Genomic DNA, 15,005 nt, shown 5'->3' with positions numbered 1-15,005 from the left:
GAAGCTATGAACATGGGTCTGCAGGTTTCTCATGGGGAAGTTGATACTCGCAAAGCCATTCAAATAAATGGTGCTCGATACATTTGGGAGCTCAAATTCTTTGCCAATAGGAATGGCTATAATATTGAACCATTCTTCAGTGTATTGTTGTGGATCATTAATGTCTACTTGCTTGTCCATAGAGGGAGAAACACTCTTCTGGTTCTAAAGGGAAACAAATGTAAACAACAGAAAGGGGGAGGGGGAGACTGTATGGGGATGATAACCACAACAATTCTAACAGTGACATACACACAGGAAATATATATATAAACAAGATTAAAAGACTGCCAATGGATTATGGAAATGTGGAAATTGTGCTGGCAATTAATGTCTTAATATGACTTTAGAGATCTTCTACCATACATAGAAGAAGGTTTAGCTGGCCTTGTTCAAATATGTATATTTGAATTCATTTTATTCACTTTTTGGAAATATAGGAATTTCTTTGGTGATTGTTTTGAAAAACAGAACATATTTATATGCATATCCATGTATTAGAACAAATTGTATGCCATTCCCACCATGGACGAATTTACAAGGGTCCTAGCCTCCCAAAAAGCCCTGAAATATATATATATTTTTAAATATTAATAATAATAAGGATATTTTGAGATTTTTTAATGATGACCCCGAGAACTTTCCAGCTTAGCCTATTCTAGTCCCCAAAGAAATTTCTCTCTCCCCAACCAAATATTTCCTCCTGGCCTCTAGCTTGGAATAGGAATGCCCTTATATCTGAGTGAATATTTTGTCGGAAAATGTTAGATTTATAACACCGATACAATAACTATACAACAATCCCTCACATGAGGGTGGGTCCCACATACTGGGGCCCACCCTCATGTGAGGAGTTGTTGTACAGTTGTTGTATTGGTGTTGTACAAGAATCAAATCCCTATTTTGTTTTGTTGCATCTACTAGTGTTGTATATGGTACCACATCAGTATATATCGTGTCAAGTCATTTAAAATTCTAAATCACATGGCAACATATATACCATTAAATTTATATAATCTAATATTGACCATAAAATTGAAATGGAAAGGATCCCGATCCCTCCCGTTTCCACCAAATTTCTAGTTCGTCCATGATCTCCACATATTTATTTTTTAGAGAAATTTTTGGTTTCATTCTTCTGCGCACTGGTGGATATCGTGTCCCGTCATTTAAAATTTTAAATGACATTGCAGCATATACACCATTAAATTTATGAAATCTAATATTGACCATAAAATGGAAATTGAGAGGATCCCAATCCCTCCCGTTTACACCAAATTGTTGGTTCGTCCATGATCCCCACATTTATTTTTTAGAGAAATATTTGGCTTCATTCTTCTACACCTCTTTTGTTTATATCCGTACAAGAAATTTTCTAAGTCTTGTTTTTTAAAAAAATTGTTTTACCTTTTATATTAGATGATGAAAGGAGGAGCATTAATTAATATGTTTATTAAAAATAACTGAATTAATGAGCATGTTAATGACATGTACACATGAACTGTGCAAAAATATTGTCCTAATAATTAACTTGGCAATTATTATGCGGTAACTAATTAATTATTCATAAGCATTGACATCTCATCATGAAGTGGCTTTTTAGTTGCAAGTAACTATTTAATATTCTTCTTATTATTGGATATCTCATTCGTATACACTCTTAATTTGTTTCGCGAGCTTGTGCATGTGTTATTATTGGATATCTCATTCAAAACAGTCAAACCTTTGATGATTTCATCATACACGTACGATTGAGTTACCAAAACTTCTGATTTCTGAATGCATATACTTCAATTCATCATAACTAAATTATTTATAGTTAAAGAATTATTTTTATCGCCTGTAAAACAATAATTAATTAAGAGATTCTATACAAAAAATACAGGATTATATATATATATATATATATATATATATATATAATTTCAAAATAATAATCAGAAGTTTATGATCAGTTTATTACATAAAATCTAGAAAATTATAACCGTATGAGAGTCGGACCTAGCTATAATAATTGTTCAACACAAACATATAATCTAGAGAACTAATGATACAAATTAAACTATCATTTTATCCCTCAAATTTAATATGATTTTTAAAATCACCCATTGAAGCTCTTGTTGAGGTTTAGTGCGTAGTATTTCATTTTCTGCTAGAATTAAATGCAGTAATGAAGTGAAGGCTTTTAATGCTCAATAAATTTCGCAAAAGCATTCAGAGTGTTAATTACGATTTCCATATTTGTAATTACTCCTTGCCATATAATCTAAAACGGGCAGATTCGCTCTTATCAAGAAGTAATGGCTTCTTATATACGTATGCTAGCTAGTCAAATCTCTACTTTAACGTAGAGTTACTCCCCGTGGCAAGGACCCAGTGAAATTTTATACCCTTAAAAGCTACTACTAAATACCTAGCTTATAAAAGGGAACCCATTTACCAAATGTGCCTCACAAAATTCTATCGCTTTGCACCTTTTGGACCCTCATTTCCTTCCAATTTATCCCTCTATATCTCCCATGCCCATGCATTTCAATGGTCCCAAGTCTAACCAAATTGGTTTAGGCTTTCAAAACGACCCCATCGATGTCCAATTGTTTTCACTCCATTCGAATTTTGGCAGCTCTACTTCGCTAAATGAGCTCATTTCCCCCAGGAGTCAGCCAATTACCTCAAGCCTAAGCCAACTTAATATAGGTCAAAGAGTGACTGAGGTGATCAGAAGAAGTGCTTATGTTACACCACGTAGGCTACAGGTTCATAGTTTCATCGACTATATCCCTGTGCAAAACCAAGCATATATTCCTGTAGCTGAGATTAGTGTCACTCAGATTGTGAGGACTGAAGAGGTTGTGAGAACTCACCTTCTCACAACCCAGATTCCAAATGATCATGAAATCCACATCCAAGGCCAACCCAGTTTCCAAAGCAAGAGGTTAACCATGCCCTATGATCAGAGGGAGCCTTTTCATGATCATCATCTTCAAAAGTACCCTAGACATGATCATCATCGTAGTCGTTATCAAAACCCTAGCCATATTCCTTGTCATTTTCAAAACCTGCACTCAAATGAGTCCAATAGCAACCCTTTGAAAGGTTTAATCCCAGTTAATACAAATAGTACTTCTGATGATCATGATCAAGATGAAACTGATCATCATGAGGAAGGCGATGGCCGCACCCATAGCCTGCCTTGCAAGAAATATGGTCCATACACGTGTCCAAAGTGCAAGGGAGTGTTCTGTACATCACAATCATTTGCAGCTCACATGGGGTCTCATTACAAGTATGAGAGCAGTGCTGCGAGGAGGAGAAGACAAGCAGCCAAGTACAAAAGGAAAAATCTTCGCCTCGTCCAGTTGGGGGGTGGACTTACGGTATTGCCTGTGTCTTTCAACACGCCAGGGAAAAGGAATGGTAGGAGGAGTACTGTGCATAAGAAAGCACACAAGCCTGTGAAGATTGAAGAGAAAGATGATGAGGTTGAGAGGAAAGAAGAGGCTACACCTACAGAACTAGCAGCCGAGGAGGGCTTGATTGATGTTGAGATAAAGGAGGAGCCTATGGAACTGAGGGCTTAATTAATTTAGCTATTAGAGTTGTTCTATCTAGTGAGTGGATCGAACTAATTATAACATGTACTAATGTTTTGAGCTCTAGAGAGTCCGTGGAAATTATAAACAAGCATAACCATGCCCTCAAATTAAAATTCAAAAAAGAAGAACTGAGATTAAGTATTAATTATAAGTTAATAACAATTTGACAGTTCCAATGCAAAATACCATAATTATGGTAAATAAGACGGAACAACCACACACCCTCAATGTGAGGTATGTCTACAGGCGGAGACGGTCACGAAAAAATTTACTATAAAAAATAGAATACAAAATAGTAAAGAGGAAACCACTCAAAGCTCCAGATATACCAAAATCTCACTCTCACACAAAGGAAAGTCTTTTCCAAATGAAGAAACAAAACAACAAATTTCTCTTTTGCCAAAAACAAACGGCGACTTTTTCTTTCACTATGCAGTTCTTTTTTCTTAAGTTTTGAGTAGTTTTTCTCTTTACTATTTTCTATTATATTTTTGGTTAATGAATTTCTTCGCGATCACCTCCTCCTATAAACATACCTCACATTGAAAGAACTGTGTAAGTTATGGTGTTCTTGTGTGTGATTATTTTTGTATTATTTACTGTAATTGTCATCTTTTGCACAACACACATTACACACACACACACACACACTTATATATTTATAGGGAAAATGTTAGATTTACAACACCAATATTGGGGTCCACCCTCGTGTGAGGGATTGTTGTACAGTTGTTGTGATGGTATAATATAAGAACACACACACACACACACACATATTAGGGTCCACCCTCGTGTGAGGGATTGTTGTACAGTTGTTGTAATGGTATAATATAAGAACACACACACACACACACACACACACATATATATATATATATATTTATATGAAAAATGTTAGATTTACAACACCAATATTGGGGTTCACCCTCGTGTGAGGGATTGTTGTGCAGTTGTTGTGATGGTATAATATAAGAATCAAATCCCTATTTATATATACCTTGAAAAATAAACAAGCTAGCTAGCTATTTTCCAAAACCTTCCCACATCTCTCAAGAGAAGGAGACCAGGATTATAACGACATTATTTAAGTATACTGTGATAATTTAAGACAAAAAGAGAAAATAACATCTTTCTATACAGCTTGCTGTTAACTACAATATGATGACTTGGATTCACTGGTGCCCTCTTGAACATTCCTAACCAAATAAAATTTACAAAGGCATCCAAATTTAAAAAGAAAAACAAATAATTCGACAAAATAACACTCCTTGTAATTAGTGTGCATATATTCTCACTTCTCGATCAGGAAAAATATCACTCTTAACCTATTGTCCTGATAACATCAATGATCCCTTCTCAAGGTGTGAGTGACTCTTTCCGCCAAAATTTTGTTGCTCCAACGCAAAATTGAGGAGATATTAAGAAAAGTTTGTAGAGGATGATATATAATGCTGAGACCATCACGCAAGGTCATTCAGAATGCTAGGAGCCTCAGGTTGCCGATACTTGCCCAAAAGAAAACCAATGGCTGATCATATGCTTCCTTTTAGATTACAGATCTCCCCCAGATACAATGGCATATAGTTGCTTTGCTGTCCATGTTACCCCAGCTAGGCTTCTTAGAGGAGCCGCAATCTCTTTTGCCATTGCCATTAAAAGAACTCTGCATTCTGCAACAGACAGGAAATGTCATCACTCCAGCAACAAAACAAAAGTTCTAGGCACTGACTAAAGCTGCTCTAAATTAAGTAAATAGGTCCAACCATGCTATATGTTCTTTTTCAGCTAGAAACCTGGGACCTTGCTATCCACAACCTTGTCATCGGCACAATTTTTATCCAGACGGTACAAACCACACAACCAATCCGGATTTGGGCACATGGAATCCTAAAGTGTGTCCATCTAATTTGGATTACGCACAGGTTAAATGCTCATGTCCTGTTGTAAGTGTTTGAATACAGATGGTTGAGGATAGAAACTCAGATATGAGATATGTGCATTATGCATGCAGTGACATGGATTTGAAAATATATATAAAATATGGAGGCACCCACCACAAACACCTGACAGGCATCATTGAAAAAATTATGACCAGCGAAGAAGTGTGAAAAAAAAGGCAACATCCAAATATATGGTAGAAAAAGAATGTGATGCTTGTAAAGTATAAAGCCATCATGCAATAAGATTATAAAGAAATTAGGACCTAAGGACAAACAATGTGACTGTAAAAGAATGGAAAAGGTGATCTGCAGTTTCTTTCCTAATAAGAGATTTTAAGTACTTCTAAAAAAATAAATAAGTAAACACATAAATAGATGTTAAGAAGCAACTTTGTGCTCATGGATATATACTAACTGCATTATGAGCAATTGTTTTTTAAGAGATTGGTGCAGACACTAGACACAGGTCACCGATCACATGTGTGCATGGACGCTGACGTCAGAGGACGGCCAAACCTATGACTTTGTGGCTGGGTGATTGTGGCTGCATTATGTTATTTTTGTGGGCCGTCAGCCCAAGTGTCAAGTTAGGGTTAGGGTTTATTTCCTAGTCTATTTAAACCTAATATTGTATTGTGGTTATTAGCTTTTGATTAAACAATGAATTGACGTCTTTTCTCTCCTTTGTCTTCTTCATCTTTGGATTCTTTCTCTTCCTTTCCAGCTTCTCTGTCGTCTTGATTTCACTGTTGTCCGGCATCACAGATTCTTTGCTAAAACAGACGTGAGTTCAAATATAAAAATATTTTGTGAGTATAGGTGACTAACCTGATATTTTGCTGAAATAGAGCAGAGACATTGAAGCAAGGATCTTGTACTCAATCTGCTCACCTTTCTCTAGGCTTTCTTTCAGCCCAAAGATGAGAGCTGAGAAGGCAGAGTGCTGGAACTCAACATCAGATTGTGAAGAGAGTGCACAGCTCAACCATGCCACAGTGGTTAGGCAGACCCTCACCATGTCCGAGTTTCCAGAGCGAAGACACTTAGAAACGGTGTCTAAGAAAGACTTTTTCCCATTACTAAGCAATGCCATTGACAAGTTCTTCAACCACTCTTCATTTGCCACCTCTTCATCATCCTATATTTTTTGTTCAGAAAATCAAGAAATACTTTCAGTGACCAAATACAAACTCTCATGTTAATTACCATCTAAATATGTACCACACAAGTTTAAGTCTTAATTTTACTATAAAAATTGACTTCTACTCAAATACTAACAGTAAAGTTTCCTTCAAGTTTCTAAACCAGATCCAGTTTAACAATAGACTGTCAACGCAATTTTGTACAGGTGGGGACATTTTTAAGACAATTACTATGCTGAAGTTACAATCCAAATTCATTTTTTTCATTATAAACACGAGTTTCTCTCCTTTTTGTTTCCCTATCCCTGGTAGTATTACAGAGTCGTTTATTGAGTTGAATAATTATCAAGAACAATCTAAAGGTTGATTTTGATACTCATTATAACATGCACTCATGGCAAGTTTGAGATGAGAAAATACGTAAACAACTTAGACCCTGCTTAACCATACCATACCCAGAGGTGAAGATTTATGGAAGTTCTGTCTGTAAAGTGAAAACAACTTACCCAAACAGTGTCATCAGCTAATGAATTATCATCTTCATTTTCAAGAAGATTCACTTCATAGATATCTTTAAATCCTGCTTGCTTTAGGATCCAACTCTCTGTCAATGACTTCCCAGAGAAAGAGAAACGTCTTCCCAAGATAAGAAGTGCTCTGCAACACTTTTCTCGAACCTTCTCATCCACTAAGCTGTCTTCAAGAGCCATCGTAATGGCATCAATTGCCTCCTCTCTATATATGCTGTATTTCTGAGGTTCTACCTGCAACCACATGGTTGTCTCAGCCAAAAAATCTTTGAAGCTCTCAGACATATCTACAAATTAGCAGAAGCATGATTTCCGGGTGATGGTTTTCTAATATTCAATTGTCAAAAGCACCCTTCAAATTTGTAGTTCAAGGACAAAATTTTTGATAACAGACCATGTTCTTATCATACTCTCTTCCAAATAAGCAACAATTAAACTCATTTTCTGAATGACATTATTCATTAGTTGCCCCTTGATGGATCCTGGCTACAATTTCCTTTAAACAATGTATAATCCACGAATACAGAGATACTGAAGTAGAAAATTTGTCTTCAACCATAACGAATTTTCTACAGTTACCTTTTCCATGCATTTTTGAAGTGTGGAAGGATGTCATTACAGACCTTCAACTATATATACATTAATCTTTAGAGAAATATTGTTCTCAAGTTTCATATTAACTAGGTCAAAGTTTTCAGGTTGGAATCCAAATAGTAGACAGGGAAATAAGCAAAAACAGAGAGAACCAAGATCATAGTTTAAAAACCTCTGTAAACTATAGGAGCGTACCAGAAGATCTAAGTGTAACAGAAGTACAGCAACCAGAGGTCTCTGCTCCTTTGGAGAACTATGGAGATACACAAGCAGAACATACATCGTATCTGCTATCCCCTCATTCTGCAAGCCACTTAAAAATAAAGTAACATCTTTCCACCTGCAATGACAAACAACGTGTAACTGGTGGAAGAAAAATAGATATAAAACTCACTGACTGCTTCAACAACCACTCCCAACATGACACTGCCAGTTCTACTGGAATATTTTCTGGTAGCTTTTTCTTTTTGGTAAGTATACTTTCTGGAAGCTTTTAAAATCAACAAGAAAAAGAAGTAAAGCTACCTGACATATTTAATATCGAGTATGAGATTGTATTTTATCCAAGGAAAACTTGTATTTTATACACTCTGACATATTTAATATTCGAGTATGAGATTAATAACCATGTGGTACAAAGAATTTTGTTAAAATAAAAAGTTCAAAGACGATGCCCCTTAATAGTTAAGCAGGAAGCTGCCTAAAGTTATTGAAATGCAATGGATTTTCACAAAGACAGAGCCCTATAGAAGAGGCCTAATAACAGCAGGTCAGTATATGCGATACTTGTATCAACTAATTGTTCAACTGCAATTTCTTTTCCCGAAAGAAAATTTTCAACTATTATCCAAAAGTTAAACATCCAGAAATCTTTTCTTTCTCTAAAAAGACAGATGTAATTTATACCAATCTAAAGAGAGACCACCAAAAAGGTCATATAGTGGTATGTTTATCCCTTCTCGAAAAACAGAGTTTCTGGGTCAATGGTTCCCTACCATGTCATCCATTTCTCCTTTTACTTCAACAAAAATTCTACAAATTGGTTGATACTTTTTTTTTTCTTTTTACGTTTTTTTTTTAAAAAAAAAAAAAGAAAAAGAAAAAAAGAAGTTAGGACCAGGTCAACTGATCAATTTTAGTTCTTTAGATCTAAATGGTCCTTACTTTTCCTTCTCAAATACATACTAAAAAATGTGTCCAGTCATTAGTCGAGGTTTAAATGGCCCCCTCCAAAAAAGTGTCCCTGCTAAATCCCCTTTGCTGTTTCTTACAGCCATTACAGGAGAAGATGATTCTCCAATGTGAATGGTGGCGTTGCAAATAAAACAAGAAGTGGACACTCAATTGCACACCACTGACAGACACACACACAAACAAAAAGATATGGAAAAAGAATACTAAAAAAGATATATCAGGGACTGATGATAGAGTCATTTAATTGCTTCCTCTGTGGTTTTCAAAGTGAAGATAACCAAAACATAGCAAGAAGATGAGGAAGCAACAAAAACGTATCTGGCAACATTGAGTACCAAAAACTAAAAGTCACCTTTTCAGGCAAATCAGTTCGACCAACAGCAGCACTGCATTTGTTCTCGACTTAACCTGTTTGCTCTGGAGTAGCTCGAGAAGACACTGTTTGCTGATATTTCTCGCTATCTGATTTCTGCAACTTGCATCTGCGTCAATACAACAGGATAAGAGTGCTGCCACATGAGCTTTCTCTTCTAGCTTTCCCACTTCAAACCTTTGAAGAAGAAAATGCAAGCCACCAAGAGATATGATATGCCTGGCATTTGTTCTTTTTTCCTCTTCGTTGAAAGCAGTGAGTAGCTGCTCTAATATGAAAACGACAGTTTCATCCAAGTGTTTGAGACCATGTCTGCCTGAGTTTTCCATTACTTGAGAGGCAAAAGCCAAGAGGTTCTTACAATGTCCAGATCTCCAATTGTCAATTACACGCTTCAAAACAAAATTGGTAAGTGGCACAGAAAGTGATTCCAAAGTTTTTCCTGTTACTGGACATTTTCTGTTACCCTGATCAAACCATGCCTTGATGGCCACCCGTTCAAATGTTTGCCCCGTCTCTATTGTTACTGGATCTTCAAACAACTTTCCAGTAAATGGACAAATAAAGCCTTGAGGAATGCTCGAGAAGAAAGAATGTTCATCAAAGTATTCATAACTTCCACGTAGCTCTGTGCCAAGAAAATGTAAAATTAGCAATGGATCGAAATGGTCTGCAAAAAAAAGAGTTTCAATCCTGAAACATTCCTTTTAACTCACCTTCAAGAGAGGACCTTATTTTGATTGGCTGCACTTAAAAGACAATAAGTTAAATAAGTACCTATCAGAAACTAGCAACTAAAATCAATAAAACAGTCGAGAATTGAGTACATTTGCAGGAGAACAGGAAGTCAATGCCTCACTGGAATTGAAACGAGAAGAAGATCTGAGATCAGTAGAAGCTTCAGTGTCTTGCAGTTCAAAAATAGATTTTTCTAGGCTTCTGAGTGTAAGCTCATCATTTGCTTTCCTATATGCTGCTGCATGAGGCATTTCACTATTCCCCGTAGTTTCTCGCCATATAGTAGAATCACAAAATTTACCATTAAGATTATTTTGAGGCAAAGCACTCACCACATACAACCTCCATTCTTTCTCAGCTGTCGACGAGGGTTCATTTTCCTACAAAAATGTTAAGATTATTGTGAGCATTCACTACTGTAGAGAAAGTGTCAAAAGTTTTTTGAAATTCCAAGGTTTAGAATCCCATGTTGAAAAGTAAAGAAATAAGGAGGTGAAATAGTTCCTTAGTACACATGATAAACCTGTATGACTAAGAAGAGAGTAATGAATTACAGATGAACCATTATGTATATAAGCATTACTATTAACGGTTTGGTGGCTTTGGTCCCAATAGGGTCCTTGGCATAAGGTAGTCCTCCCGTATGAAAAGTAGTGTCGTAGGTGTATGAATTGGTGAGAATTAGATGTGATGGGATTGTAGCAGATTTGTATTTGTGAGAGATTGTAAGTGTGTTTTTGTTTGTGAGGCACTGAGGTTCGACTAGAGTTAATTGTTTTGTAGTCCTTATCAATGATAGCAGATTTTGGTTGGCATTGCCCATAGATGTAGGCATGGAGATGGCCAAACTGCATTAGTTATTTTGTTTGGCAATTATTTTCAAGTCGCTACAAAGAAAGAAACATTATCACCAGTTAACCCTCATGTCTCTCATTAACACCTAGACACTATAGACATGGAAATGAGGATGCTGACACTTATCAATCATAGATTTAGATGCCAAATGAATTATTATGTACAATATTCGCACCAGAAAAGTGAAAGCTAAATAAATAAATAAAAATTGGCAATGGCCAAGCAACTCGCAACAGAAATCAACCTGCAAATGACCAAAATTAGCATAAAAATATTCTGAGGTGCAAACAAGATTCAAAGATATCTTTCACTAAAAAAAAAAATCCTGCAGTTTCTTTAGATTATATGTGGCATAATGTCAGGTTAGTATGCATAAAGCATCTAATAGTGCAAGAGTGAATGACAGGTCGCAATGCTGAATACTCGGAAGCTATTTAGAAGATGGTCACATTTTTAAGTAGGCAAAGAGTGACACTCTCCAAATGTTGTTTAATATGCTTAGTAAAGGATCCATTCATAATTTCATATTAGCTAAAACATTGAAGAAACAGGAAATCATACAAATAAAAACAATTAAAGATAGGAACAATAATGCAACAGAAAAAATAAAAAATATCACTTACAGGAAGAAATGCATCATCCAGCACACTCTCAGTCGAATCTTCATCAGTATCCTGATTTGTACATTCAACAGTTTCAGAAGCACCTGTTAAAGTTTGTTTAACAACAGCAGAACCACCAAAGCTTCTCATACGATTGTTAGAGTTCCCTGTCTCCCCATCATCTTCAGCTTCATCAACTCCTGATTTACTTGAACAGCCAAATACAGCATCATATAGCTTTTTACTGACCACAGGCTGAGATGAGAAAGGACCACTTGAATTAGATAGCTCTGAAGAATCACCAAGTGAACTTCCCTGCTGAGCTTCCCATACAGATACAGGTGGGATCTGGACGGAAGGCAGGGAAGGAGCTTCAACCCCTTCTGTGAGCCAATCCTTGTAGTAAGCTGAAAATTGATAAGTACCAGAATCCAGAATATCATTATACACTTCTTGAAGAAGCTTCAGTTTCCTTTGCCTGCTTGGTGTGTCTGCTAGAGAATCCGCTTCCTGGTTGTACCACTCCTTCAAATGTGAAAGATGCGGAAAAAAGAGATAGTCCCATAGTTCAGGCAACAATATTGTTCGTGCCTGAAAAGGTACAATACAAAATACTTGCAAAAGATGCTTTGCTGAAATCTTGTCTTTCTTCTGTAGCTTATATATCACGCTGAGGTAGAGATGAGCACAAGCTGACAACTTTGAATTAGGAATTCCAGATGCAAACCCATCCTTCAAATTATTTGAATATAACCCTGTAATTGCACTCAGCTGCACCAAAGCTTTTTTCAAATCCTTAGCACTTGAAGAGTCCTCAGCAGCTTTTTCTACTGTTTCTATTGCTTGTTCAAGGCTGGCCATGACTTTGCTCTCAGCACTTTGCCTTTCTTCAAGTTCAATAAAATCAATGGAAGAGAAGCAGTTGTGACGAAGTGTTGTCCGAAAATCCTCATCATTTAGAAAGCTTTTGATATATCCATTTAGGATGGAGACTATGGCTTGGACAGCGACTTCATCAAGAGCAGGTTCATAAACTACTTGTGCAAAATTATTTCGTCTTTTACTCTGATTATCTTCAAAGCTTTTGCTATTCAATGAACCTCTATTAGACGTGTCATTACTGGTCGTTGGCTTTTTCACACTCTTCCTGTTATTAGTACTAGAACTCATATGTCCAAGCAGCTGTTTTGCCAAATTATTGCCATGCTTCTTGTCCACTTTTCTATCCATCCCTGGCCTCTCTTTGTATACTTCCCTTTCCCTGGCTCCATTAGAATATTCATCCTTCCCTCTCTCTGAGCTATGAACTTTATTTGAATATGTATCCCCAAATCTCTCATCATCTTGCTTACAAACCTCCTCTATTTCATTTTGTGGCACATCTTTTGATAAGTTGAATCTTTTACCTTCCTTAAGATAGTTTAAAAGTCTTTCCCTATTTTCTTTCTTCAATCTTTCATCTTTTTTCTCAGTTCCAACCAGATTTTCCCCTGATCTCCTACCCCTTATATAATCACCTGTTGGTAATTCACCTTTCGAACTGTATCGAGCTACATCAGACCTTGTCCTCTCCGTCTTGTTTCTATGACCTGGTGCAGAATCATTCTTGTGTTTATCTTGGAAAGTGCAGAACGACATACCTGTAGCATCTGCTTTTACGCATGATCTTGCCCTACTCAATGATCTTCTTCCTTTAAACCCTTCCTCCGAAAGAAGTTCCTCCAAGGATGATGCCATTTCTGCTGATATTAGGGCCTCCTCTAACCTGGATCCAGTAGCAAAGAAGAAAGAGTATTACAGTGATATATATATCCGGACAGAGCCAATCTATGCTACCAAAAGTAAGGAAGGAGAACATTATCTGGAAACTACTCATTTAACATTAAACTACAAGCAAATTTGTTGCAGTGAAGGTCTAATCCATCAAATCTTAAATTTTCTTTGAAGTTGCCATATACCCTATCTAAAAGCTCATTCATGTTATCTAACCCAAAGTTCACACAAAGTTTATTCTGAGTCCTGCACCTTGGAAATGCATTCAAAATAAATAAATAATTACACTAGATCAAGAAAATTAGGGAAAGCAACGTTGAAGTTATCCACTGCATAAATTCCAATTACCCACCTTTAAGAGTTCCATATTACAATTGGAAACAGAATAATATGAACATACTCAGAAACTCACATAATTCAGAGATTGAAGCTATTGAACTCACTAAATAAAATATTTATCCATATTCTCTAATGCAAACAAACTTTCAGTCAATTAGAACAAACTGAACCAGAGAAAGGAGGCCAGAGAAAAAGAAAAGAGCTATAGAGAAACTAAAACCTACTTTGTTATTCCTACCCTTTGACATAGAAAACCACATATATACAACACACTACACTCCATTCCAAAAATGTCACTTATTGTACCTTTTTCCCAAGGACCTCAGAGTCCACGAAACTTCAGGCAAATCCCAATTCTTCAGAAGCTAAAGACATTTTGTCGAATATCTCGCCTACCCAACGAAGTTTCCATCACTGAAATCTCATCAGCTCAACCTGGGTTTTCCAAGCTTTGGACTTGAAAAACTATCGTCCTTCGACGATGGTTCTTAGAGAAGATACGAGGAATATGAAGGGATCTTGGGATAAAAAAACAAGGGAATGCTGGAGATGCTGCCTGGGGAAAAGACATGACGAGAGGTATATAATTGGAGGAGTGCGAAGAAAGGAAAAGACAAGAACAGGTGGAGAAAACGAGTGATGGTGATGGAGATGGAGAAATGTGGAAATGGCCAAATGGGCAGCAAGGCAGGTAGTGCTACAATGGAGGGAGACAAATGAAAGTTGACAAACGAAACTGTGATTGCAAGATGGAGTTTTCCTGTCAGTTTTAAGACTGTTTCATTGGCGGTTTCCAGTTGTTTTTGCATGCGTGCGTGTGAGTCAGTCTCTGTGTGAATGCATTATTTTGCAGTTCTTTTTGTTGGTTCCAAAAGACTTTTGACTGTTTCAACTCCCGACCCTCCGGTGGTTTGTCGTGACAGGGGGCATCTTGAGAAAGCCCTTCAAGTTACCAATTCAGTATGGGAAGAGTCAGCAGTCTTTTACAGGCATGATATCTGATCACTGCTTGGGCAGATGATTTAGGTACAACTCATCCTTCCTTGAAAATCCGCTTGCAACCCATTTGATCACATACTCAACCAGTTGCATCCGATCTCATCCTTGATGCGGTGGCCGACTCTAATATCAAATGATATAAACCTTTAAGTATAACCTACTTTTAAAAATCCACTTGAGAAAACGAAACTGGAATGAAAATAACTTATAATTTAGGGCTCTTGTCAGCCTGTGTCTTAGTATTGGGTCTTGTTAGTAACATAATAACATGGTTCAAGAAGCATATGAGAC

General features: G+C 36.6%; 1 protein-coding gene across 2 annotated transcripts; it reads right to left on the bottom strand.

The window, feature by feature from the left end:
• Positions 1 to 4,752: 4,752 nt before the first annotated feature.
• LOC133877580 (putative E3 ubiquitin-protein ligase LIN) lies at positions 4,753 to 14,785 on the bottom strand. Of its 2 annotated transcripts, none has more exons than XM_062315942.1 (9): positions 14,022 to 14,785; positions 11,625 to 13,368; positions 10,479 to 10,526; positions 10,125 to 10,152; positions 9,388 to 10,036; positions 8,037 to 8,181; positions 7,224 to 7,481; positions 6,404 to 6,713; positions 4,753 to 5,305 (listed from the first exon to the last, which is right to left on the bottom strand). In XM_062315942.1, the coding sequence occupies exons 2-9, from the start codon at positions 13,338 to 13,340 to the stop codon at positions 5,187 to 5,189; spliced, it is 3,273 nt and encodes a 1,090-aa protein (XP_062171926.1). In that variant the 5' UTR covers positions 13,341 to 13,368; positions 14,022 to 14,785; the 3' UTR covers positions 4,753 to 5,186. The 2 variants fall into 2 exon arrangements, with proteins under 2 accessions (XP_062171926.1, XP_062171924.1); XM_062315940.1 differs by having other exon boundaries at positions 10,236 to 10,526; positions 14,022 to 14,784.
• Between the last annotated feature and the right edge of the window lie 220 nt (positions 14,786 to 15,005).

The sequence above is a fragment of the Alnus glutinosa genome, chromosome 9 (assembly GCF_958979055.1).
Source record: "Alnus glutinosa chromosome 9, dhAlnGlut1.1, whole genome shotgun sequence".
In the NCBI taxonomy this organism is placed as follows: Eukaryota; Viridiplantae; Streptophyta; class Magnoliopsida; order Fagales; family Betulaceae; genus Alnus; species Alnus glutinosa.
This window is presented reverse-complemented; position numbering and strand designations above follow the sequence as displayed.

Coding starts and splice junctions, on each gene's coding strand:
- LOC133877580 (XM_062315940.1), bottom strand. CDS start 13,340: ATGGCATCATCCTTGGAGGAACTTCTTTCGGAGGAAGGGTTTAAAGGA. Junction 10,527..11,624: donor TGGATGATGCATTTCTTCCT/GTAAGTGATATT, acceptor ACATTTTTGTAG/GAAAATGAACCCTCGTCGAC. Junction 8,182..9,387: donor GAACTGATTTGCCTGAAAAG/GTGACTTTTAGT, acceptor TTGTCATTGCAG/GTGGAAAGATGTTACTTTAT.